The sequence below is a fragment of the Echiichthys vipera genome, assembly GCF_963691815.1.
Source record: "Echiichthys vipera genome assembly, chromosome: 20".
In the NCBI taxonomy this organism is placed as follows: domain Eukaryota; kingdom Metazoa; phylum Chordata; class Actinopteri; order Perciformes; family Trachinidae; genus Echiichthys; species Echiichthys vipera.
This window is the reverse complement of record NC_139845.1, coordinates 404821-430825: the sequence shown is the minus strand read 5'-3', so window position 1 is coordinate 430825 and position 26005 is coordinate 404821. Positions and strand designations below refer to the sequence as shown.

Below are 26005 nucleotides of genomic sequence, written 5' to 3'. Positions count from 1 at the left end.
CGACGTGTTTACATCTTTGTTTACTTTGTTTTCACCGTAGAGACTCAGGGAGGTCCGGTCAGGTCCGGTCAGGTCTGGTCAGGTCCGGTCAGGTCGGATCAGGTCTGGTCAGGTCCGGTCAGGTCGGATCAGGTCGGATCAGGTCCGGTCAGGTCGGATCAGGTCGGATCAGGTCCGGTCAGGTCGGATCAGGTCGGATCAGGTCCGGTCAGGTCCGGTCAGGTCCGATCAGGTCGGATCAGGTCCGATCAGGTCCGGTCAGGTCCGGTCAGGTCGGATCAGGTCGGATCAGGTCCGATCAGGTCGGATCAGGTCCGATCAGGTCCGATCAGGTCGGATCAGGTCCGGTCAGGTCGGATCAGGTCCGGTCAGGTCGGATCAGGTCCGGTCAGGTCCGGTTCTGCCAGGACGCACGCGGGTCCGTGTCACAGCTCAGGTTCATGATTCATGTTCAATAAAGACACGTGAGACTTAAACTTCTGTGTGAGCTTTTTTTTTTAATATTTATATCTATTTCTATATGAATATCATATTTATATATTTATATGTTTATATTTATAAAATCTATTTATTTATATAAATATATATAAATTATATACATACATAAATATTATATAAATATATTTATATAAATATGTATGTATGTATATAATATTTATGTACATATATAATCTATATGTATATTTATATCTACTGATGTGTTATTTATGTATATTTATATATATATAAATATATATAAATATATATATTTATATATATTTATATATATAAATATATATAAATATATATATTTATATATATTTATATATATATAAATATATATAAATATATATAAATATATATATTTATATATATTTATATATATATAAATATATATAAATATATATATTTATATATATTTATATATATTTATATATATATATTTATATATATTTATATATATATAAATATATATATATTTATATATATATATTTATATATATATAAATATATATATTTATATATATATAAATATATATAAATATATATATTTATATATATTTATATATATTTATATATATATATTTATATATATTTATATATATTTATATATATAAATATATATAAATATATATAAATATATATATTTATATATATATAAATATATATAAATATATATATTTATATATATTTATATATATTTATATATATATAAATATATATAAATATATATATTTATATATATTTATATATATATAAATATATATAAATATATATATTTATATATATAAATATATATAAATATATATATTTATATATATTTATATATATATAAATATATATAAATATATATATTTATATATATATAAAATCTATATATATATATATTTATATGTTTATGTATATATATATATTTATATAATATTTATGTACATATATAATCTATATGTATATTTATATCTACTGATGTGTTATTTATATATATTTATATATATATATATTTTGTATATGTATAGTAATAAATTGCAGATTCTTTATTGATCCCGAGGAAAATGATTTTGCAACAGTTTGAACACAAAGATGAAAGAGTCAGAACAACAATAATCATAAAAACATCAAATAAATCGTAATAAAGCTAAAATCAACAATGTGAAACAGACACTGAGGTTAAACGCAGGTTTATACAACAAACAACAACAACAACAATAAAAAACAACAATAAAAACAACAATAAACAACAACAACAATAAACAACAACAATAAACAAGAAGAATAAACAACAACACGCAGCGTGCCGTTTAACAGCAGATCAAATAAAATAAGCTGCTAAAATATCAAATCTATCACATATACCACAATATTTATATATCAATATTTATATACAGTATATTTATATATATGATATATAAAATATATGTAAATATATATTTATACAGTTTATATATTTACTTATATACTGTAAATATGTATATATATATACATAAATATATTCATATAAATATATATATATATATATACAAATTAATATATATATATAAATTTATGTATACATAAATTTATATATATTTATATACATATAAATATATTTATATATATATATTTATATATATATATAAATATAAATAAATATATATATTTATATATATTTTATAAATAAATATATATATTTATATATATTTATATACATATAAATATATTTATATATATATATTTATATATATATATAAATATAAATAAATATATATATTTATATATATTTATATACATATAAATATATTTATATATATATATTTATATATATATATAAATATAAATAAATATATATATTTATATATATATATTTATATATATATATAAATATATATATTTATTTATATTTATATATATTTATATGTGAATATCATAATATATATATATATTTATATATATATACATAAATATATATATACATTTATATGTATACATATAAATGTGTATATATATTTATATACATCTGATGTATAGTAAATAAATATCCAGTGTATTTATATACATATATATACATAAATACAGTATTTATATATATAAATACTGTATTAATGTATATTAATGTATTAATACAGTGTTTACATATATGAATACAATATTGATATGTATGAATATAGTAATACAGTATTTATATATATTTTTTATTAATACAGTATTTACATATATAATGTATTAATAGAGTATTGATATATATTAATATATGTATATATTAATATAATATATGAGTCCAGTATTGATATATTATTTTTTATTAATACAGTATTTACATATATTTATATATTAATAGAGTATTGATATATTATATTTATATATATATAACAATATAAATGTATTAATAGAGTATTGATATATATTAATATGTATAATAATATAATATTATGAATAGAGTATTGATATATTATATTTATATATGTATATAATAATATTAATATATGAATAGAGTATTGATATATATGAATATATGTATAATAATCTAATGTATTAGAGTATTGATTTATTATATTTATATATATATATTAATATAATATATGAGTCCAGTATTGATATATTATTTTTTATTAATACAGTATTTACATATATTTATATATTAATAGAGTATTGATATATATTGATATATGTATATTAATATAATGTATTAATAGAGTATTGATATATATTGATATATGTATAATAATATAAATGTATTAATATAGTATTGATATATATTGATATAAGTATATTAATATAATGTATTAGTATTGATAAATGTGTGTGTGTGTCTCGGTGCTCCTGGTCCGGGTCCTGTCAGGGCGGAACTAATGTTGTCGGCCGTGTTTCCTGCCGGGACAGGCTCGGTGATGCCCGCGGGAAGCCTGTGAGATGGCGGACTCTCAGACCTGTTAGGCTCTTTTCTCTGTCGCGTTGCTCAACGTTCTGCCTTAATCCCGTCTCTGGTTCTGGTCCCGGTCCTGACGCATCCATGGAGGGGGGCAAACCGAACCTGGCCCTGGTCTACCAGGCGGTCCAGGCCCTGTACCACGACCCGGACCCGGCCGGGAAGGAGCGAGCGTCCGTGTGGCTGGGAGAGCTGCAGAGATCGGTAAGAACATGAGGAGGGGACGGGCCCGGGCCGGGGTCCGGGTCCGCCGCGGGCCCGGGTGTGTGGGTGTGGCCCGGCTCTGTGAGGGGGGTCGGGACAGCTCACCTGGCGGATCCGGGTCAGGTGAACCGAACTGCGCAGTCTCAGAGGAGCCGCAGCTGCTCCGTTAGCATCGTGCTAAGCTAGCTGCTAACTGCTAAATGAATGGATGAAAACACGAACTGTTGTTTGCGTCTTCGTCACTTCGTAAACAACAACAACAGCGTAAACAGCGCGAACCGTGAGGCGGCGCCATGTTTCCAGGGGCGCGCCAGATCCACACCGAGGGTCCGGGTCCCGGTCCCGGTCCCGGAGGAGTCCGGCAGGCCCCGGTGCTAGCCTGTTAGCATGTTAGCTCCAGTTAAACTTTACAGCCTGACTTCATGAAACGTCATCAAACGTGCACGCTCAGTGTCGCGGGGGCGCGTGCGTGTGCATTACTGTAGTTCGCGTGCACGAGCGTCTCTAAATACCAACCGAGCCCGGTTCAAAAAAGTCTCGTTTTCACGTTCGGCGGCGGAAACGGGACCGAGCGGATCCGGAGAGGGGCGGGCAGGGTGCACCGCCGACACGGTCACGGATCGGCGCGTGCACACCGGGACAACCGTGGTCCGTGATGATGTCACACAGGTGAAACAGGTGTGTGTGTGTGTATTAGTGTGTGTGTGTGCGTGCGCGCGCGCGACAGGGTGTGGCAGAGTAACTTCCGTGTTTACTGCCTCCTGTGATCAGCTGACTCATAACAAACATCACCTGATCCACTTTACCTGCTCAGGTGAGTCTGACCCAGGGAACCAGAACCACACACACTCAGACACACATACACAGACACACACACACACACACACACCCTCAGACACACACAGGCACACACACACACACCCTCAGACACACACACACACACACACACTCACACACACACACGCACACACACAGACACACACACACACACACAGACACACACACACAAGCACGCACACACACACTCAGACACACATACACACACACACAGACAGGCACACACAGACACACACACACACACACCCTCAGACACACACAGGCACACACACACACACACCCTCAGACACACACACACTCACACACACACACAGGCACACACACACACACACCCTCAGACACACACAGGCACACACACACACACACCCTCAGACACACACACCCACAGGCACACACACACTCTCACACACAGACACACACACAGACACACACACTCACACACACACAGACACACACACACACACTCTCACACACACACACACTCACAAACACACAGACACACACACACACACACACACACAGACTCACACGCGCACACACACACACACCCTCAAAGACACACACACCCACAGGCACACACACACTCTCACACACAGACACACACACAGACACACACACTCTCACACACACACACACTCACAAACACACAGACACACACACACACACACACACACTCCATCGATTAATAGGATTAAAAAAACTATCAATGAATGTAAAAATTGTGCGTGTGTGTGTGCGCGTGTGTGTGTGTGTTGGTGCGTGTGTTTGTGTGTGTGTGTCTCTGTGTGTGTCTGTGTCTGTGTGTGTGTGTGTGAAAACGTTCAAAGTGTTGAATAAAAAAACAGGTTTAAAAGCATCTGCCTTGATTTTATGTTTCCATGGAAACATAAAATTAATAAACATAAAGATAAACTGAAGTATAATAAACTATTAACCATAAAAATAGAAAATATATATAAATATATATGTGTGTCTATGTATTTACACAAGTAGTGCAGTGATGGGGGGGGGGTTCTGACTGAATCAGAGATATTTATATATTTGTATATTTATGTATTTATATTTAAATGTATTTACATTAATATATATTTCTCTACTTCCCGTGAGAAGAACCCAAACACCCCTCAGAGATCAGGAGGTGACGTTGTGTTTAACATGAAATCTAAACATGGAGGCGTTCACCAGGACTTCCTGTTTCTAACATCTCCGTCACCACGGCAACAGCCCTCCTTAAAGCGGAGCGGCAGCGCTCGTTAACAACGGGCTACTTTCAGCTCAGACGCTGAGTCATCGCGTCCTGCTGCTGCTGCTGTGGTCGAGCACGTTCACCGTCGGCTGCTTTAAAGGAACAACGACTCAAAACAGACACAAAGTTATTCTGCGTCTCTTCCCGATGTCGTGGCGCGTCGGCAAAAACGCTGCGAATAAAATTATTCATCATAATAATAATAATAATGATAATAATGTGTGGCCCTGATGATCCCACAGAGAGTTATTATTTATATTTATATCAGTTCTGTTTTAAATCCGCTCTAAAGGATAAACTGCTGATTTGTTGTGTGTCGCACTGAAATGGCTCCCCCATGACACACAGCTGTGGAGAACAGTTCCCCCAGAGACGGTGATTCAGCGCACACACGTTATTATTTATATTATTATTATTATATTATTATATTATTACATTATCATCATTTGTTCCTGTGTGAGAAACTCTTCTTCTGTGGTTTCTGAATTCGCTCTCGTTTTTGTTTCAGCGTCAAACCTGAGCTCCACTCTCCCTGTAGCCACGGCAACAACACTCCCCGCTCCCTGTAGCCACGGCAACAACGCTCCCCGCTCCCTGTAGCCACGGCAACAACGCTCCCTGTAGCCACGGCAACAACGCTCCCTGTAGCCACGGCAACAACGCTCCCTGTAGCCACGGCAACAACGCTCCCTGTAGCCACGGCAACAACGCTCCCTGTAGCCACGGCAACAACGCTCCCTGTAGCCACGGCAACAACGCTCCCTGTAGCCACGGCAACAACGCTCCCCGCTGCCTGTAGCCACGGCAACATCGCTCCCCGCTGCCTGTAGCCACGGCAACATCGCTCCCCGCTGCCTGTAGCCACGGCAACAACGCTCCCCGCTCCCTGTAGCCACGGCAACAACGCTCCCTGTAGCCGCCGCCACAACGCTCCCCACTCCCTGTAGCCATGGCAACAACGCTCCCCGCTCCCTGTTCTGATCCTGAACCGTTCTGATCCTGAACCGTTCTGATCCTGAACCGTTCTGATCCTGAACCTTTAGGATCCTGAACCTTTAGGATCCTGAACCGTTCTAAGTTGTTTTAATTCTCTGCTCATTTTTAAATCTTTGAACCTGAAGAAGCGTTTTGTTTTGATGAGGACGGACTCAGGTGTGCACAGGTGTAATGACATCACTTCCTGTCCCCAGATGTACGCGTGGGAGATCTCGGACCAGCTGCTGCAGCTCAAACAGGACGTGGAGTCGTGTTATTTCGCCGCTCAGACCATGAAGATGAAGATCCAGACGTCCTTCTACGAGCTTCCACCCGAGACCCACAACGCACTGCGAGACTCACTGCTGACCCACATCCAGAACCTCAAAGACCTGTCCCCCATCATCGTCACACAGGTAACACCACAGGAACCAGACCACCAGGGCCCAGAACCTCTAAGATCCTGGTTTCTATAGGTCCAGGATCTTTAAGAACCTGAATCTATAGAAACCAGAACCTTTAAGATCCTGGACCTATAGAAACCAGAACCTTTAAGATCCTGGGTCTATAGAAACCAGAACCTTTAAGATCCTGGGTCTATAGAAACCAGAACCTTTAAGATCCAGGACCTATAGAAACCAGAACCTTTAAGATCCAGGACCTATAGAAACCAGAACCTTTAAGATCCTGGACCTATAGAAACCAGAACCTTTAAGATCCAGGACCTATAGAAACCAGAACCTTTAAGATCCAGGACTTATAGAAACCAGAACCTTCAAGAACCTGGATCTAAAGAAACCAGAACCTAAAGGAACCAGAACACGGCGGTTCTGTGACTCGTGTTTACGCCAGGTTCACGTTTCACAGCCTGAAGAGCGACGTCTCACTAACACGCCCGTCTGTTTCTGGACCAATCAGACGCACAGAACACGGACAGAACACGCACAGAACACGGACAGAACACGCACAGAACACGCACAGAACACGGACAGAACACGCACAGAACACGGACAGAACACGCACAGAACACGCACAGAACACGGACAGAACACGCACAGAACACGCACAGAACACGGACAGAACACGCACAGAACACGCACAGAACACGGAGAGAACACGCACAGAACACGCACAGAACACGCACAGAACACGGACAGAACACGCACAGAACACGCACAGAACACGGAGAGAACACGCACAGAACACGCACAGAACACGCACAGAACACGCATTAAATATATAAACAAACATGGTGACTTCACAGGAAACAGGAAGTGTGGTTCCCTTGTTTCAATAAACAGGAAGTGTGGTTCCCTTGTTTCAAGAAACAGGAAGCGTGGTTGTCTCTGGAAACAGGAAGTGTGGTTGTCTCTGGAAACAGGAAGTGTGGTTGTCTCTGGAAACAGGAAGTGTGGTTGTCTCTGGAAACAGGAAGTTTGGTTGTTTCTGGTAACAGGAAGTGTGGTTGTTTCTGGTAACAGGAAGTGTGGTTGTCTCTGGTAACAGGAAGTGTGGTTGTCTCTGGAAACAGGAAGTGTGGTTGTCTCTGGTAACAGGAAGTGTGGTTGTCTCTGGTAACAGGAAGTGTGGTTGTCTCTGGTAACAGGAAGTGTGGTTGTCTCTGGTAACAGGAAGTGTGGTTGTCTCTCGTTTCAAGAAACGGGAAGTGCGGTCCCCTCGTTTCAAGGAACGGGAAGTGCGGTCCCCTCGTTTCAAGAAACGGGAAGTGCGGTCCCCTCGTTTCAAGAAACGGGAAGTGCGGTCCCCTCGTTTCAAGAAACGGGAAGTGCGGTCCCCTCGTTTCAAGAAACGGGAAGTGCGGTCCCCTCGTTTCAGGACACAGGGAAGTGCGGTCCCCTCGTTTCAAGAAACGGGAAGTGCGGTCCCCTCGTTTCAAGAAACGGGAAGTGCGGTCCCCTCGTTTCAGGACACAGGGAAGTGCGGTCCCCTCGTTTCAGGACACAGGGAAGTGCGGTCCCCTCGTTTCAGGACACAGGAAGTGCCGTCCCCTCGTTTCAAGAAACGGGAAGTGCGGCCCCCTTGCGTCAGGATACAGGGAAGTGCGGCCCCCTTGTTTCAGGATACAGGGAAGTGCGGCCCCCTTGTTTCAGGATACAGGGAAGTGCGGCCCCCTTGTTTCAGGATACAGGGAAGTGCGGTCCCCTTGCGTCAGCTGCTGGTTTTAAACTGTCAGATTGTCACAATTTCATCGTGGCTTTAGACCCTTTAGAACGGCGCCAAAACAACAACAACAAAAGAGTGTTACCTTTAAACCCAGGGATGAACCCACCATTACCATGACACCTTCCCGGACCGTGTTGTTGTCTTGTTTATGACCTTGTTTACCTCAGTTCTTCCCTGACGGTGTTGTTGTCTTGTCTATCACCTTGTTTACTTTAGACTTTCCCAGACGTTGACGGTGTTGTTGTCTTGTCTATGAACTTGTTTACTTCAGTTCTTCCCAGACCGTGTTGTTGTCTTGTCTATCACCTTGTTTACTTTAGACTTTCCTTGGCGTTGACGGTGTTGTTGTCTTGTTTATGACCTTGTTTACTTTAGTTGTTCCCTGGCGTTGACGGTGTTGTTGTCTTGTCTATGACCTTGTTTACCTTAGTTGTTCCCTGGCGTTGCCGGTGTTGTTGTCTTGTTTATGATCTTGTTGTTGTTTTCCCTCTCTCCTCAGCTGGCTTTAGCCATCGCAGACCTCGCTCTCCAGATGGCCTCGTGGAAAGGATGTGTTCACACGCTCATAGAAAAGTAAGAATCCACACAACAAACTACAAATATGGCTGCCACTCCAGTCAGCAGATAGCGCGTCTCCATGGTAACCCAGGATGTGGGTCGGTTAAACATCCATCCCATAATCCACAGGGACAGTTGGTTGATCAGCCATGTTCAGAGAAAACCCAGGGGGGGCATTTAAAGATGGCCGCCTGGTGGTAAACTGAGGATAAACGCGTGGAAATCAAACATCGGCTTCCATCTCCGTCTTCGTGGTTCCTCCTCTAACGTGTTCGCAGGTCGCAGATTTCTCCGTGAAGTTGTTCATATTCGGAAAAGGCCAGCGCCTCGATAACTTTAGTAGAAGACGCCCCCTTCCAAACGGCGTCTTCCGACTTCCAAACGCCCTCTTCCAACTTCCCGAAGCCCTCTTCCAACTTCCCAACGCCCTCTTCCGACTTCCCAACGCCCTCTTCCAACTTCCCAACGCCCTCTTCCGACTTCCAAACGCCCTCTTCCAACTTCCCGAAGCCCTCTTCCGACTTCCCAATGCCCTCTTCCAACTTCCCGAAGCCCTCTTCCGACTTCCCGAAGCCCTCTTCCGACTTCCCGAAGCCCTCTTCCAACTTCCCAAAGCCCTCTTCCGACTTCCCAAAGCCCTCTTCCAACTTCCCAAAGCCCTCTTCCGACTTCCCGAAGCCCTCTTCCAACTTCCCAAAGCCCTCTTCCGACTTCCCGAAGCCCTCTTCCAACTTCCCAAAGCCCTCTTCCGACTTCCCAACGCCCTCTTCCAACTTCCCTACGCCCTCTTCCAACTTCCCGAAGCCCTCTTCCGACTTCCCGAAGCCCTCTTCCGACTTCCCGAAGCCCTCTTCCAACTTCCCAAAGCCCTCTTCCGACTTCCCTACGCCCTCTTCCGACTTCCCAACGCCCTCTTCCAACTTCCCGACTCCCTCTTCCAACTTCCCAACGCCCTCTTCCGACTTCCCAACACCCTCTTCCGACTTCCCAACGCCCTCTTCCGACTTCCCTACGCTCTCTTCCCAACGCCCTCTTCCGACTTCCCAACGCCCTCTTCTAGATTTCCGTGTTAGCGTCTCTCTGTTGATTCTGGTTGATCAACCAAAAAACCTGACTCTGTGGATTAGTGGATGGATTTTGGGTCCGTTTTGAGCGAGGTCAGAGTTGGCGCAGGTCTTTGGGACACGAGGGGACGCATCGTGTTTGTTTGGTCTCAGACGTGTTTCTGAGGTCGGACGCTGCTGCTGCTCGGGTCTCGTCTCCTGTGGCGCTCTGACTCACCTGTCCCCGTCTCCCTCAGGTACAACAACGACATCAGCTCCATGCCCTTCCTCATAGAGATCCTCACCGTGCTGCCGGAGGAAGTTCACAGTCGATCTCTACGAATCGGAGCCAATCGCAGGACGGAAATCATCGAGGATCTGGCGTACTACTCCAGCACCGTGGTCACTCTGCTGGTCAGACACATCTTCTCAGTTACTTATGACCTCTGATAAACAGAGTAATAGAAAGAGTGTCAGAGTGATAAAAGAAAATAAAATCAATTGTGAGCCCCGTATAACTTAACATTTCCAAGTCAAGTGTGAGACTGAATTCAGTAAAAGACTCTTGAATGTAAAGTCTGTATGAACCCTGCCTTGTTCCCCTGTGCTCCCGTACTTCACTGTGGCAGTAAGACACGCAGAGCAAACACCAACTCAACCTTTGTGCTTCAGAAGAGAAGCAACAAAACCGTTTATACTGATTTAAAGGCTCTAAAATTAGAGACTTAGTCCAACTGCAACGATACAAATCATCTACAGAGAAAAGAAACAGAACCACGACCTGATTTCAGAACTGTTTGTTTGATAAATGTTTAGAGGACTGGAAAAAAATCAACAAATCATCACTAAACATTAAGAAAACTACGTGACTACTAAAAGCACCGCTGTGATTGACAGCTAACGTCAAATCAACTCGTTCCCTCTGAGTTCTTATGGATGAAAACCTCATTTTTCACTCATCGCATCAAAAATGGCAGAAAACCTTTGAATCATTGGAAGAATTTGTCTCCTTAACACTAAAGTCAGCCCCAGCCTTTGTTATTCTATGATGTCTGCTTTTATGAGTTATCGTAATATTCCAACATCGCCTCGTTCTCAACATTTACCCAATCTTAGATGAAGTTGCTCCGTTTGTCCGTGGTTCTCTTTACGAAACACTTCCTCTTTCCTTCTGTAATCTCTTTAAACCCAACAACCGTGTCACAATCATCCCATCGTCCCCGTTCAGCCTCAGACGCAGGAACTGTAACACTCTGGGTTCAGATCAGTGTTTGTTGTTCTCTTCACTCGCCTCTTTGGTTTGTTAGTATGTCTTTGTTGTTTTTGCCAAACCCGACCCTCTGACTCTGACGTCTGCGTTGTGTTTCAGACCTCGTGCGTGGAGAAGACGGGGAACGACGAGAAGATGCTCATCAAGGTGTTCCGCTGTCTGGGCAGCTGGTTCAACCTGGGCGTCCTGGACACCAACTTCATGGCCAGTAACCAGCTGCTCATGGTCCTCTTCCAAGTCCTGGTGCGCCCACTTTCCTTCTGTGCTCCGTGTCTTTTTGATTTATACTTGTATGAAGACGGTGAACAAGTATTCAAAGGTCTGATGATCAGAACAACCCTGCAATCAGACTCTAGATGATCAGACTCTAGATGATCAGACTCTAGATGATCAGACTCTAGATGATCAGACTCTAGATGATCAGACCCTAGATGATCAGACTCTAGATGATCAGATGATCAGACTCTAGATGATCAGACTCTAGATGATCAGACTCTAGATGATCAGACTCTAGATGATCAGACTCTAGATGATCAGACTCTAGATGATCAGACTCTAGATGATCAGATGATCAGACTCTAGACGATCAGACTCTAGATGATCAGACTCTAGATGATCAGATGATCAGACTCTAGATGATCAGATGATCAGACTCTAGATGATCAGACCCTAGATGATCAGACTCTAGATGATCAGACTCTAGATGATCAGACTCTAGATGACCAGACTCTAGATGATCAGACTCTAGATGATCAGACTCTAGATGATCAGACTCTAGATGATCAGATGATCAGACTCTAGACGATCAGACTCTAGACGATCAGACTCTAGACGATCAGACTCTAGATGATCAGACTCTAGATGATCAGATGATCAGACTCTAGATGATCAGACTCTAGATGATCAGACTCTAGATGATCAGACTCTAGATGATCAGACTCTAGATGATCAGACCCTAGATGATCAGACTCTAGATGATCAGACTCTAGATGATCAGACCCTAGATGATCAGACTCTAGACGATCAGACTCTAGATGATCAGACTCTAGATGATCAGACCCTAGATGATCAGACTCTAGATGATCAGACTCTAGATGATCAGACCCTAGATGATCAGACTCTAGATGATCAGACTCTAGATGATCAGACCCTAGATGATCAGACTCTAGACGATCAGACTCTAGATGATCAGACTCTAGATGATCAGATGATCAGACTCTAGATGATCAGACTCTAGATGATCAGACTCTAGATGATCAGATGATCAGACTCTAGATGATCAGACTCTAGATGATCAGACTCTAGATGATCAGACTCTAGATGATCAGACCCTAGATGATCAGACTCTAGATGATCAGACTCTAGATGATCAGATGATCAGACTCTAGATGATCAGACTCTAGATGATCAGACTCTAGATGATCAGATGATCAGACTCTAGATGATCAGACTCTAGATGATCAGATGATCAGACTCTAGATGATCAGACTCTAGATGATCAGACTCTAGATGATCAGATGATCAGACTCTAGATGATCAGACCCTAGATGATCAGACTCTAGATGATCAGACTCTAGATGATCAGACCCTAGATGATCAGACTCTAGATGATCAGACCCTAGATGATCAGACTCTAGATGATCAGACTCTAGATGATCAGACTCTAGATGATCAGATGATCAGACTCTAGATGATCAGACTCTAGACGATCAGACTCTAGATGATCTGACTCTAGATGATCAGATGATCAGACTCTAGATGATCAGACTCTAGATGATCAGACTCTAGATGATCAGACCCTAGATGATCAGATGATCAGACTCTAGACGATCAGACTCTAGACGATCAGACTCTAGATGATCAGACTCTAGATGATCAGACCCTAGATGATCAGACTCTAGATGATCAGACTCTAGATGATCAGACCCTAGATGATCAGACTCTAGATGATCAGACTCTAGATGATCAGACTCTAGATGATCAGACTCTAGATGATCAGACTCTAGATGATCAGACTCTAGATGATCAGACTATTGAGTAACTGTAGAAACCCTTCATGCTGAGTTTCCTTTGCATGTTTTTTAATACTTAATGTCTTTCAACTGTAATCTTCTTCTTCTTCTTCTTCTTCTTCTTCTTCTTCGTCTTCCAACATGTGTGAACTAACTCTGTCCCCGCAGCAGAGGGACCAGACCACCACCAACCTCCACGAGGCGGCGTCCGACTGCGTCTGCTCGGCCCTCTACGCCATCGAGAACGTGGACACCAACATGCCGCTGGCTCTGCAGCTCTTCCAGGGCGTCCTGACGCTGGAGACGGCGTACCACATGGCGGTGGCCCGAGAAGACCTGGACAAGTGAGGACGCACTGGTTGTGTTTGGGGTTGTTGGCGGCGTGGCCGTGCTCGTGCTCGTGGTCGTGGTCGTGCGTCACATTCGTGTTTGACTTGTGTCCTCAGAGTGCTGAACTACTGCAGGATCTTCACCGAACTGTGCGAGACGTTTTTAGAGACGACAGTCAGGAGTCCAGGTCAGGGAATGGGAGACCTGAGGACACTGGAGCTGCTGCTGATCTGTGCAGGACACCCGCAGTACGAGGTACAGAAATAACCCGGACACGGCAGTCAATGGATTTAAAATAACCACGGCCGTGACATTAACACCACGACACCTTCAGGGCCACCTCCTCTCAAGTGTCACTCACATGCATCAGAACACATGAAAACACATCCAATGATCCATGGAGACACTTTTTTTGGTTGATCAAACATGTGCAGAGAAAAGTCCAGAGAGAAGCTAACAGCCCCAAAGCTAACAGTGGTTAGCTCGGTGCGCTGAACGCATTCAAAGGTCTTTTTTAACCACTAATGCTGCTGAAAATAACAGCAAACCTCTGCAGCAGCATGAGAAGAGTCCCTACACACACAACAAAGCAGCAACAGCGTAGTTAGTGAAGCCAGAGTTCATTAAAACCAAGCCCCGCCCACTGCTTCCTGTGTCTGGTCCAATCAGGAAGCAGGGTCAGCGTCAGTTCTCTGAGTGTCCTCTAGGGGCAGGTTTCATGTTAAACAGCCGTTTACACAGCATCATTAAACCTGTTTAAGGACCAAAGAACATTCTAGTTTGTGTGTTTAGATCAGGTCTCCATGACAACACTGAGGGGGAGGGGCTAGTTTTTATTTTATTGGAGGTTAAAGTTTATGAATAATTAGGGGCGTGGCCTCTTGAGTGACAGCTAGCCTCTGGCCCTCACTTCTCCTCGGAGGTAAACGTCAGCCAGATGGACGTACGCCCCTCCCCCCAACGTCACATACATGCCCTTTTATGGTCAGAGGAAATGAGGCGGAGTCAAAGTCTGACAGATGGAGACTCCAGTAGGCGAGGACGACTGGATCAACTCAGAGAACGGACCTGACGGAGACGCTGCGTCTGTTTTTATAGTAAGTGGATAAAAAAGACCTGACGCTGCCTGGAGCCCCTTCAGCAGACGTCCGAGTCCCCGAGTCCCCGAGTCCCCGCGGGGCGTTTGGGTGCTGCAGAGAACGTTTCTGTCTGGGACTTTTTTCCAAACCCTTGACCATCGATTATTACCTTAAATGAACCGTGAGCGTCCCTTCACGCGTTCTCTCTCCACGGATCATTGATGTGTTTTCATGCTGTGTCGGGTCCAGTGACACCGTCCTGACACCTTAGGTTCTGAGCGTAACCCTGGTTCTGCTGCGTTCTGGTCCCTGTTCTGATCCAGGTCGTGGAGATCTCCTTTAACTTCTGGTACCGTCTCGGAGAACATCTGTATAAAATCAACGACGCCGCTCTTCACACCATATTCAGACCGTACATCCAGAGACTTCTGCACTGTTTGGCCCGGCACTGTCAACTCGACCCAGACCACGTGAGTCCCCTGAGCCGCTCTACGCAGAACCCTCTGTTGTTCCAGGTCCTGTTGTGTTGTGGTTAAATGTGTGTGATGTCGTTGACCGGGCAGGAGGGGATCCCAGAGGACACGGACGACTTCGGGGAGTTCAGGATGAGGGTCTCGGACCTCGTCAAAGACGTCATCTTCCTGGTGGGGTCCATGGAGTGTTTCTCTCAGGTACCTCATCACAACGACCCGTGAACTTAATACTTTTAACCCGCATTTAATGTTTAAGGACGTTCTGTTTGTTCTCGTTAACAGACGTTCTACTTGTTCTCTGTTCTAACGCGTTCTCTGTTTGTTCCCAGTTATATTCTACGTTAAAAGAAGGGAACCCTTCCTGGGAGGTGACGGAGGCCGTTCTGTTCATCATGGCTGCCATCGCCAAAAGCGTCGATCCGTGAGTTTGCGAAGTTTTTCTTTGTCCTCCTGCAGAACGTGAAGGGAACGTCCGCAGCGTTCTAACCCCATCGTGTTCTCTGAATCTGCCCCTCTCAGAGAGAACAACCCCACGCTGACCGAGGTGCTGCAGCAGGTGGTTCTACTCCCGGAGAGCGTCCACATGGCGGTGCGCTACACGAGTATCGAGCTGGTCGGGGAGATGAGCGAGGTCGTGGACAGGAACCCACGATTCCTGGGTAGGAGTTTGTGATTAAAGACGTTCTGTTTGTTCCTGTTTAAAGACGTTCTGTCGCGGCTGCGTCAGGTTCAGACTGGCGTTCTGTCGTGGCTGCGTCAGGTTCAGACTGGCGTTCTAACGTCCTGTCGCGGCTGCGTCAGGTTCAGACTGGCGTTCTAACGTCCTGTCGCGGCTGCGTCAGGTTCAGACTGGCGTTCTAACGTCCTGTCGCGGCTGCGTCAGGTTCAGACTGGCGTTCTAACGTCCTGTCGTGGCTGCGTCAGGTTCAGACTGGCGTTCTAACGTCCTGTCGCGGCTGCTTCAGGTTCAGACTGGCGTTCTAACGTCCTGTCGCCGCTGCGTCAGGTTCAGACTGGCGTTCTAACGTCCTGTCGCGGCTGCGTCAGGTTCAGACTGGCGTTCTAACGTTCCCCGTCTCCGTCTCTTCCTGTCAGACCCTGTGTTGAACTACCTGATGAAAGGCCTCAGAGAGAAACCTCTGGCGTCGGCGGCAGCGAAGGCGATCCACAACATCTGCTCGGTGTGCAGGGACCACATGGCTCAACACTTCCAGGGGCTGCTGGACATCGCCCGCGCCCTCGACTCCTTCGCCCTGTCCACGGAGGCCGCCGTGGGGCTGCTGAAAGGTACGTCAGGTCACCTGGGACACACCTGGAGGGACACCTGGGCCTCCAGGTGTGTCTCAGTTTATATACCTGTGCAGGTGTGGTCCTCAGGTGTGGTCCTCAGGTGTGTCTCAGTTTATATACCTGTGCAGGTGTGGTCCTCAGGTGTGGTCCTCAGGTGTGGTCCTCAGGTGTGGTCCTCAGGTGTGTCTAAGTTTATATACCTGTACAGGTGTGGTCCTCAGGTGTGTCTCAGTTTATATACCTGTACAGGTGTGGTCCTCAGGTGTCTCAGTTTATATACCTGTACAGGTGTGGTCCTCAGGTGTGTCTCAGTTTATATACCTGTACAGGTGTGGTCCTCAGGTGTGTCTCAGTTTATATACCTGTACAGGTGTGTCTCAGTTTATATACCTGTACAGGTGTGGTCCTCAGGTGTGTCTCAGTTTATATACCTGTAAAGGTGTGGTCCTCAGGTGTGTCTCAGTTTATATACCTGTACAGGTGTGTCTCAGGTTATATACCTGTACAGGTGTGGTCCTCAGGTGTGTCTCAGTTTATATACCTGTACAGGTGTGTCTCAGGTTATATACCTGCACAGGTGTGTCTCAGGTTATATACCTGCACAGGTGTGGTCCTCAGGTGTGTCTCAGGTTATATACCTGTACAGGTGTGGTCCTCAGGTGTGTCTCAGGTTATATACCTGTACAGGTGTGGTCCTCAGGTGTGTCTCAGGTTATATACCTGTACAGGTGTGGTCCTCAGGTGTGTCTCAGGTTATATACCTGGACAGGTGTGGTCCTCAGGTGTGTCTCAGTGTATATACCTGTGCAGGTGTGGTCCTCAGGTGTGTCTCAGCCGTCTCACAGTTGTTCTTCACCTGTACAGGTACGGCTCTGGTCCTGGCTCGTCTCCCTCTGGAGAAGATTGCAGAGTGTCTCAGTGATCTTTGTGCTGTTCAGGTCATCGCTCTAAAAAAGGTCAGTCCCTGTCCTCACCTGTCTGTCCTCACCTGTCTGTCCTCACCTGTCTGTCCTCACCTGTCTGCCCTCACCTGTCTGTCCTCACCCGTCTGTCCTCACCTGTCTGTCCTCACCTGTCTGTCCTCACTCGTCTGTCCTCACCTGTCTGTCCTCACCTGTCTGTCCTCACCTGTGTGCCCTCACCTGTCTGTCCTCACCTGTCTGTCCTCACTCGTCTGTCCTCACTCGTCTGTCTCTCACCCGTCTGTCCTCACCCGTGTATCCTCACCCGTCTGCCCTCACCTGTGTGTCTTCACCTGTCTGTCCTCACCTGTCTGTCCTCACCTGTCTGTCCTCACCTGTCTGTCCTCACCCGTCTGTCTTTACCTGTGTGTCCTCACCTGTGTGTCCTCACCCGTCTGTCCTCACCCGTCTGTCCTCACCCGTGTGTCCTCACCTGTCTGTTCCCACCTGTGTCCTCACCCGTCTGTCCTCACCCGTCTGTCCTCACCTGTCTGTCCTCACCTGTCTGTCCTCACCTGTCTGTCTTAAACAACTCAAACAAATATTTTCAGTGTCTGATTTTTTCTTCCAGCTTTTGTCTGAAGAATCCACGAACGGTAAATCAGCTGATCCAACCGTGTGGCTGGACAGACTCGCCGTCATCTTCAGGTGCGTGCACCTGTCCATGCACCTGTCCATGCACCTGTCCATGCACCTGTCCATGCACCTGTAGTCAAATCTATAAATGTTATTCAAATGTGTAACAGCAGACAGTGAACACATTCATGTTTGTCTCCCTGCAGACACACAAACCCCATCGTAGAGAACGGACAGACTCACCCCTGTCAGAAAGTCATCCAGGAGGTAAGACACCTGAACTCACCTGAGTCATGAGACACACCTGTAGACCAGGTATACACACCTGTTGACCAGGTATACACACCTGTAGACCAGGTAAACACATGTAGATGAGTTAAAAGCACCTGTAGACCAGGTAAACACACCTGCAGCCCAGGTAAACACACCTGTAGCCCAGGTAAACACATCTGAACTCACCTGAGTCAGTAGAATATTATACGTAAAAAATGTTTATTAATAATGAACTAATTAATGTTCCCTGTAGACCAGGTAAACTCACCTGTAGACCAGGTAAACTCACCTGTAGACCAGGCAAACACACCAGTAGACCAGGCAAACACACCTGTAGAACAGGTAAACACCTGTAGAACAGGTAAACACAGAATGTGAAGAGAATGTATTTTTTTCTGAACCTAGCTCACCTGTCGTGTTTGGAGTGAGTTCTAAAGTCACCTGTAGACCAGGTAAACTCACCTGTAGAACAGGTAAACACACCTGTAGAACAGGTAATCACAGAATGTGAAGAGAATGTATTTTTTTCTGAACCTAGCTCAACTGTCGTGTTTGGGGTGAGTTCTAAAGTCACCTGTAGACCAGGTAAACACACCTGTAGAACAGGTAAACACACAGTCACCTGTGTGATGTCACCTGCAGATCTGGCCCGTGCTGTCGGAGACTCTGAACACTCATCAGGCTGATAACAGGATTGTGGAGCGATGCTGTCGCTGTCTCAGGTTCGCTGTTCGATGTGTGGGGAAAGGCTCCGCCTCTCTGCTGCAGCCGCTGGTCACTCAGGTGAGACGCACCTGGACGGACTCGTGTCTCTGACGTGTGATGCTCAGGTGATGTTTTAACACACCTGCTCGTTGATTCTTCTGACGGGACGTTTGTTGTCATCAGATGGTGAGTGTGTATCAGGTGTATCCACACTCCTGCTTCCTGTACCTGGGCAGCATCCTGGTGGATGAGTACGGCATGGAGGAGGGCTGCAGGCAGGGACTACTCGACATGTTACAGGTAAACACACCTGCACACCAGGTAAACTCCCCCGTAGACCAGGTTGGCACCTGTAGACCAGGTAAACTCACCCGTAGACCAGGTAAACTCACCCGTAGACCAGGTAAACTCACCCGTAGACCAGGTAAACTCACCCGTAGACAGGTAAACTCCCCCGTAGACCAGGTTGGCACCTGTAGACCAGGTAAACTCACCCGTAGACAGGTAAACTCACCCGTAGACCAGGTAAACACACCTGTAGACCAGGTAAACTCACCTGTAGACCAGGTAAACTCACCAGTAGACCAGGTAAACTCACCTGTAGACCAGGTAAACTCACCTGTAGACCAGGTAAACTCACCCGTAGACCAGGGAAACTCACCAGTAGACCAGGTAAACTCACCTGTAGACCAGGTAAACCCACCTGTAGACCAGGGAAACTCACCCGTAGACCAGGTAAACACACCTGTAGACCAGGTAAACTCACCTGTAGACCAGGTAAACTCACCTGTAGACCAGGTAAACTCACCAGTAGACCAGGTAAACTCACCTGTAGACCAGGTAAACTCACCTGTAGACCAGGTAAACTCACCCGTAGACCAGGGAAACTCACCAGTAGACCAGGTAAACTCACCTGTAGACCAGGTAAACCCACCTGTAGACCAGGGAAACTCACCCGTAGACCAGGTAAACTCACCTGTAGACCAGGTAAACCCACCTGTAGACCAGGTAAACACACCCGTAGACCAGGTAAACTCACCCGTAGACCAGGTAAACTCACCCGTAGACCAGGTAAACTCACCTGTAGACCAGGTAAACCCACCCGTAGACCAGGTAAACTCACCCGTAGACCAGGTAAACACACCTGTAGCCCAGGTAAACCCACCTGTAGACCAGGTAAACCCACCTGTAGACCAGGCAAACTCACCTGTAGTCCACCTGTCCGTCCTCCAGGCTCTGTGTATGCCGACGTTCCAGCTGTTGGAGCAGCAGAACGGTCTGAGGAATCACCCCGACACCGTGGACGACCTGTTCAGACTCGCCACCAGGTGAGTCCTTTACCTGGGTACCTGTGTAGGGGACAGGGTTGTCCCTGAACCACACCTGACGGGTCCCTCTGTCCCTGAGTCCAGGTTTGTCCAGAGGAGTCCTGTCACTTTACTGAGCAGCAGCATCATCGTTCACATCATCCAGTGCGCCATCGCCGCCACCTCATTGGACCACCGGGACGCCAACTGCAGCGTCATGAAGTTTGTCCGAGACCTCATCCACACGGGAGTCTCCAACGACGTGAGTCCTCTGTCCTCTGTCTGTCCAACACGATAACGTCTGTCCAACACGATAACGTCTGTCCAACACGATAACGTCTGTCCAACACGATAACGTCTGTCCTCTGTCCCCGCAGCACGAGGAGGACTATGAGGTGAGGAAGCAGCTGATTGGTCAGGCCATGGAGCAGCACGGGCAGCAGCTGGTGTCTCAGCTGATGCACTCGTGCTGCTTCTGTCTGCCGGCGTACACGCTGCCCGACGTGGCCGAGGTGCTGTGGGAGGTCATGGTGTTCGACAGACCCGTGAGTATACAGGGGGACGCTTACCTGCTCAGGTGTGTCCGCCGTCCTCAGGTCCGCTCAACTCTGTCTCTGCTTTCAGACGTTCTGTCGCTGGTTAGAAAACGCTCTGAAAGCTTTACCGAAGGAGACGTCCGGGGGCGCCGTGACCGTCACCCACAAACAGCTGACGGATTTCCACAAACAGGTTACCAGGTGAGACGCCGTCCACGCCAGAGACACTAGAGACGCCGTCCACGCCAGAGACACTAGAGACGCCGTCCACGCCAGAGACACTAGAGACGCCGTCCACGCTAGACACACCAGACACGCCAGAGACACCATTAACATCATTAACACCAGAGACCCCAGTGACACCAGGATGAACTGGTTTTGTAACCGTGGTTCTCGGCGCTCGAACCGCAGCAGCTCTGGTTTCTGTGTTCCCTGAGAGCCGTGAGGCGTTCAGGGACGTGTGCGGTCGTGTCCGCAGCCTGAGGCGTTCAGGGTCCTGTTGAGACTCGTTTGGTTCTTCTGCGTTCCATGTTTGAACCAGAGTCCTGAGGGCGAGTCCAGACACGTGTGATCACAACAGAGTTCACCTGACTTTACCTGACTTTACCTGACTTTACCTGACTTTACCTGACTCTACCTGACTCTACCCGACTTTACCCGACTCTACCTGACTCTACCTGACTTTACCTGACTTTACCTGACTTTACCCGACTTTACCCGACTTTACCCGACTCTACCTGACTTTACCTGACTCTACCCGACTTTACCCGACTCTACCTGACTCTACCTGACTTTACCTGACTTTACCTGACTTTACCCGACTCTACCTGACTCTACCTGACTCTACCTGACTTTACCCGACTCTACCCTACTCTACCCTACTCTACCTGACTCTGTACCTGACTCTGTACCTGACTCTGTACCTGACTCTGTACCTGACTCTGTACCTGACTCTGTACCTGACTCTGTACCTGACTCTGTACCTGACTCTGTACCTGACTCTGTACCTGACTCTGTACCTGACTCTATACCTGACTCTGTACCTGACTCTGTACCTGACTCTGTACCTGACTCTGTACCTGACTCTGTACCTGACTCTGTACCTGACTCTGTACCTGACTCTATACCTGACTCTGTACCTGACTCTATACCTGACTCTGTACCTGACTCTGTACCTGACTCTATACCTGAGTCTATACCTGACTCTGTACCTGACTCCGTACCTGACTCCGTACCTGACTCTGTACCTGACTCCGTACCTGACTCCGTACCTGACTCCGTACCTGACTCCGTACCTGACTCTGTACCTGACTCTGTACCTGACTCTGTACCTGACTCTGTACCTGACTCTATACCTGACTCTGTACCTGACTCTGTACCTGACTCTGTACCTGACTCTGTACCTGACTCTATACCTGACTCTGTACCTGACTCTATACCTGACTCTATACCTGACTCTATACCTGACTCTATACCTGACTCTGTACCTGAGTCTATACCTGACTCTGTACCTGACTCTGTACCTGACTCTGTACCTGAGTCTATACCTGACTCTGTACCTGACTCTATACCTGAGTCTATACCTGACTCTGTACCTGACTCTGTACCTGACTCTGTACCTGACTCTGTACCTGACTCTGTACCTGACTCTATACCTGACTCTGTACCTGACTCTGTACCTGACTCTGTACCTGACTCTGTACCTGACTCTGTACCTGACTCTGTACCTGACTCTGTACCTGACTCTGTACCTGACTCTGTACCTGACTCTATACCTGACTCTATACCTGACTCTGTACCTGACTCTGTACCTGACTCTGTACCTGACTCTGTACCTGACTCCGTACCTGACTCCGTACCTGACTCTGTACCTGAGTCTGTACCTGAGTCTGTACCTGACTCTATACCTGACTCTGTACCTGACTCTGTACCTGACTCTGTACCTGACTCTGTACCTGACTCTGTACCTGACTCTGTACCTGACTCTGTACCTGACTCTGTACCTGACTCTGTACCTGACTCTACCTCAGTTAACCTGTGTTGTTGTTGTTGTTGCGTTTGTTTGTCCTTCAGTGCTGAGGAGTGTAAACAGGTGTGTTGGGCCATCAGAGAGTTCACCAGACTGTTCCGATAGCTGCAACTTCACACAAGGTAACTGTTTACAACACAACACGACAGGAAGTGTTTACAACACGACAGGAAGTGTTTACAACACAAGACAGGAAGTGTTTACAACACAAGACAGGAAGTGTTTACAACACAAGACAGGAAGTGTTTACAACACAAGACAGGAAGTGTTTACAACACAACAGGAAGTGTTTACAAAAAGACAGGAAGTGTTTACAACACAACACGACAGGAAGTGTTTACAACACAACACGACAGGAAGTGTTTACAACACAACAGAACAGGAAGTGTTTACAACACAACAGGACAGGAAGTGTTTACAACACGACAGGAAGTGTTTACAACACGACAGGAAGTGTTTACAACACAACAGGACAGGAAGTGTTTACAACACAACAGGACAGGAAGTGTTTACAACACAAGACAGGAAGTGTTTACAACACAACACAGGAAGTGTTTACAACACAACAGGAAGTGTTTACAACACAACAGGAAGTGTTTACAAAAAGACAGGAAGTGTTTACAAAAAGACAGGAAGTGTTTACAAAAAGACAGGAAGTGTTTACAAGAAGACAGGAAGTGTTTACAACACAACACAGGAAGTGTTTACAACACAACAGGAAGTGTTTACAAAAAGACAGGAAGTGTTTACAAAAAGACAGGAAGTGTTTACAAGAAGACAGGAAGTGTTTACAACACAACACAGGAAGTGTTTACAACACAACACAGGAAGTGTTTACAACACAACAGGAAGTGTTTACAACACAACAGGAAGTGTTTACAAAAAGACAGGAAGTGTTTACAAAAAGACAGGAAGTGTTTACAAGAAGACAGGAAGTGTTTACAACACAACTCAGGAAGTGTTTACAACACAACACAGGAAGTGTTTACAACACAACACAGGAAGTGTTTACAACACAACACAGGAAGTGTTTACAACACAACACAGGAAGTGTTTACAACACAACACAGGAAGTGTTTACAACACAACAGGAAGTGTTTACAAAAAGACAGGAAGTGTTTACAAAAAGACAGGAAGTGTTTACAAGAAGACAGGAAGTGTTTACAACACAACACAGGAAGTGTTTACAACACAACACAGGAAGTGTTTACAACACAACAGGAAGTGTTTACAACACAACAGGAAGTGTTTACAACACAACAGGAAGTGTTTACAACACAACAGGAAGTGTTTACAAAAAGACAGGAAGTGTTTACAAAAAGACAGGAAGTGTTTACAAGAAGACAGGAAGTGTTTACAAGAAGACAGGAAGTGTTTACAACACAACACAGGAAGTGTTTACAACACAACACAGGAAGTGTTTACAACACAACAGGAAGTGTTTACAAAAAGACAGGAAGTGTTTACAAAAAGACAGGAAGTGTTTACAAAAAGACAGGAAGTGTTTACAAGAAGACAGGAAGTGTTTACAACAACACGGTGACTGTTTCCTGTCGTGTCCGCAGGTTAAATCTTTCGTTGACCAACATTCAGAGGTGACGGCAAAAAGCTGCGACTGCAGACGAGGATCCAAAGGGACGAGAGGAGGAAGAGGAGGAGGAGGAAGAGGAGGAGGAGGAAGAGGGGGAGGAAGAGGGAGATGGAGGGACTTTGAATGTGAAACAGGACGAATCGCTCTGATGGACTGACAGAGTGAGGAGCGAGTCCTCCAGCCCGACCCCCGACCTCACCTGACCTCACCTGCAGCAGGTGTCAGGTGGGCGGGGTCGGGTCCAGCGGGTGTCAGGTGGGCGGGGTCAGGACTGGGAGGAGTTCACTGATTGGACGGTGCGGATCAGTCCTGTTGGATCAGTCATCACTCGGAGGACGTGCCTGGCCAACGGTTTTTAAGAGAAGATTTATTTTTGGGACTTTGGTCGTGATGTTTTCTGTCCGTGCCAAACCAAGAGCCAAAAGATTTCCCATGATGCTCTTGGCTGCGCGGCTGCCTGCGGAGGCGTAATGCTGGAGGATTTGGCGTCACCTTTGACCTTTTTAACTTTGGTTGACTTTTAGTTGTTTTTCCACAAAGTGAGACAGAGTGAACTCTGGGTAATGGGACGGAGAGACTGACACCATGACATCATCGGTGATGTAGCCTTGTTGTAAACAATAAACAAAAAACAACTGAAACAACCGCCGACGTCCCGCTCCGTGTGTTTCTGTGTGCACGCTAACCGCACCTTTGTCCCTCTGTCCAGGTGAGTTTAGGCTTTCTGTCGTCGCCCTGACGACCGTCGTCACGGCGACGCTTTGACTTGTTCTCCGTCGTCGCCGTCCTCGTCTTCTGAAACAGGACGTGACCATATTTGGACCAGAGGCTAAGCGGCTAAGCTAAAGGCTAAGCTAAAGGCTAAAGAGGGTTCGTCCTCAGGGCTCAAACCGAACCTCAGGGTTCCTCAGGTTCTGGTTCCTCAGGTTCTGGTTCCTCAGGTTCTGGTTCCTCAGGTTCTGGTTCCTCAGGTTCTGGTTCCTCAGGTTCTGGTTCTTCAGGTTCTGGTTCCTCAGGTTCTGGTTCCTCCCTCGGTCCAGAGACGAGCAGGTGTTCGGTTCAGACGGACTGGAGCCGCCTCACTGACCCGAGACCACGACCAGAGGCTGGAGATGGATTCATATTTATATTTATTATTATTAT

General features: G+C 45.7%; 1 protein-coding gene across 3 annotated transcripts; it reads left to right on the top strand.

Annotated features, from left to right (window-relative positions):
- The first annotated feature begins 3262 nt into the window (after positions 1 to 3262).
- Positions 3263 to 25499, top strand: tnpo3 (transportin 3). Of its 3 annotated transcripts, none has more exons than XM_083935448.1 (23): positions 3263 to 3586; positions 6860 to 7060; positions 9328 to 9401; positions 10687 to 10843; positions 11799 to 11942; positions 13883 to 14055; positions 14158 to 14296; positions 15444 to 15590; positions 15684 to 15791; positions 15923 to 16014; positions 16113 to 16252; positions 16689 to 16880; positions 17748 to 17839; positions 18417 to 18493; positions 18628 to 18688; positions 19337 to 19477; positions 19583 to 19699; positions 20633 to 20727; positions 20812 to 20968; positions 21084 to 21251; positions 21331 to 21443; positions 23316 to 23393; positions 24837 to 25499. In XM_083935448.1, exons 1-22 carry the CDS (start codon positions 3467 to 3469, stop codon positions 23374 to 23376), a joined length of 2769 nt encoding a protein of 922 aa, XP_083791574.1. In that variant the 5' UTR covers positions 3263 to 3466; the 3' UTR covers positions 23377 to 23393; positions 24837 to 25499. The 3 variants fall into 3 exon arrangements, with proteins under 3 accessions (XP_083791574.1, XP_083791573.1, XP_083791575.1); XM_083935447.1 differs by having other exon boundaries at positions 3265 to 3586; positions 13880 to 14055; XM_083935449.1 differs by lacking the exon at positions 3263 to 3586 and adding an exon at positions 4303 to 4400 and having other exon boundaries at positions 13880 to 14055.
- The last annotated feature ends 506 nt before the right edge of the window (positions 25500 to 26005 follow it).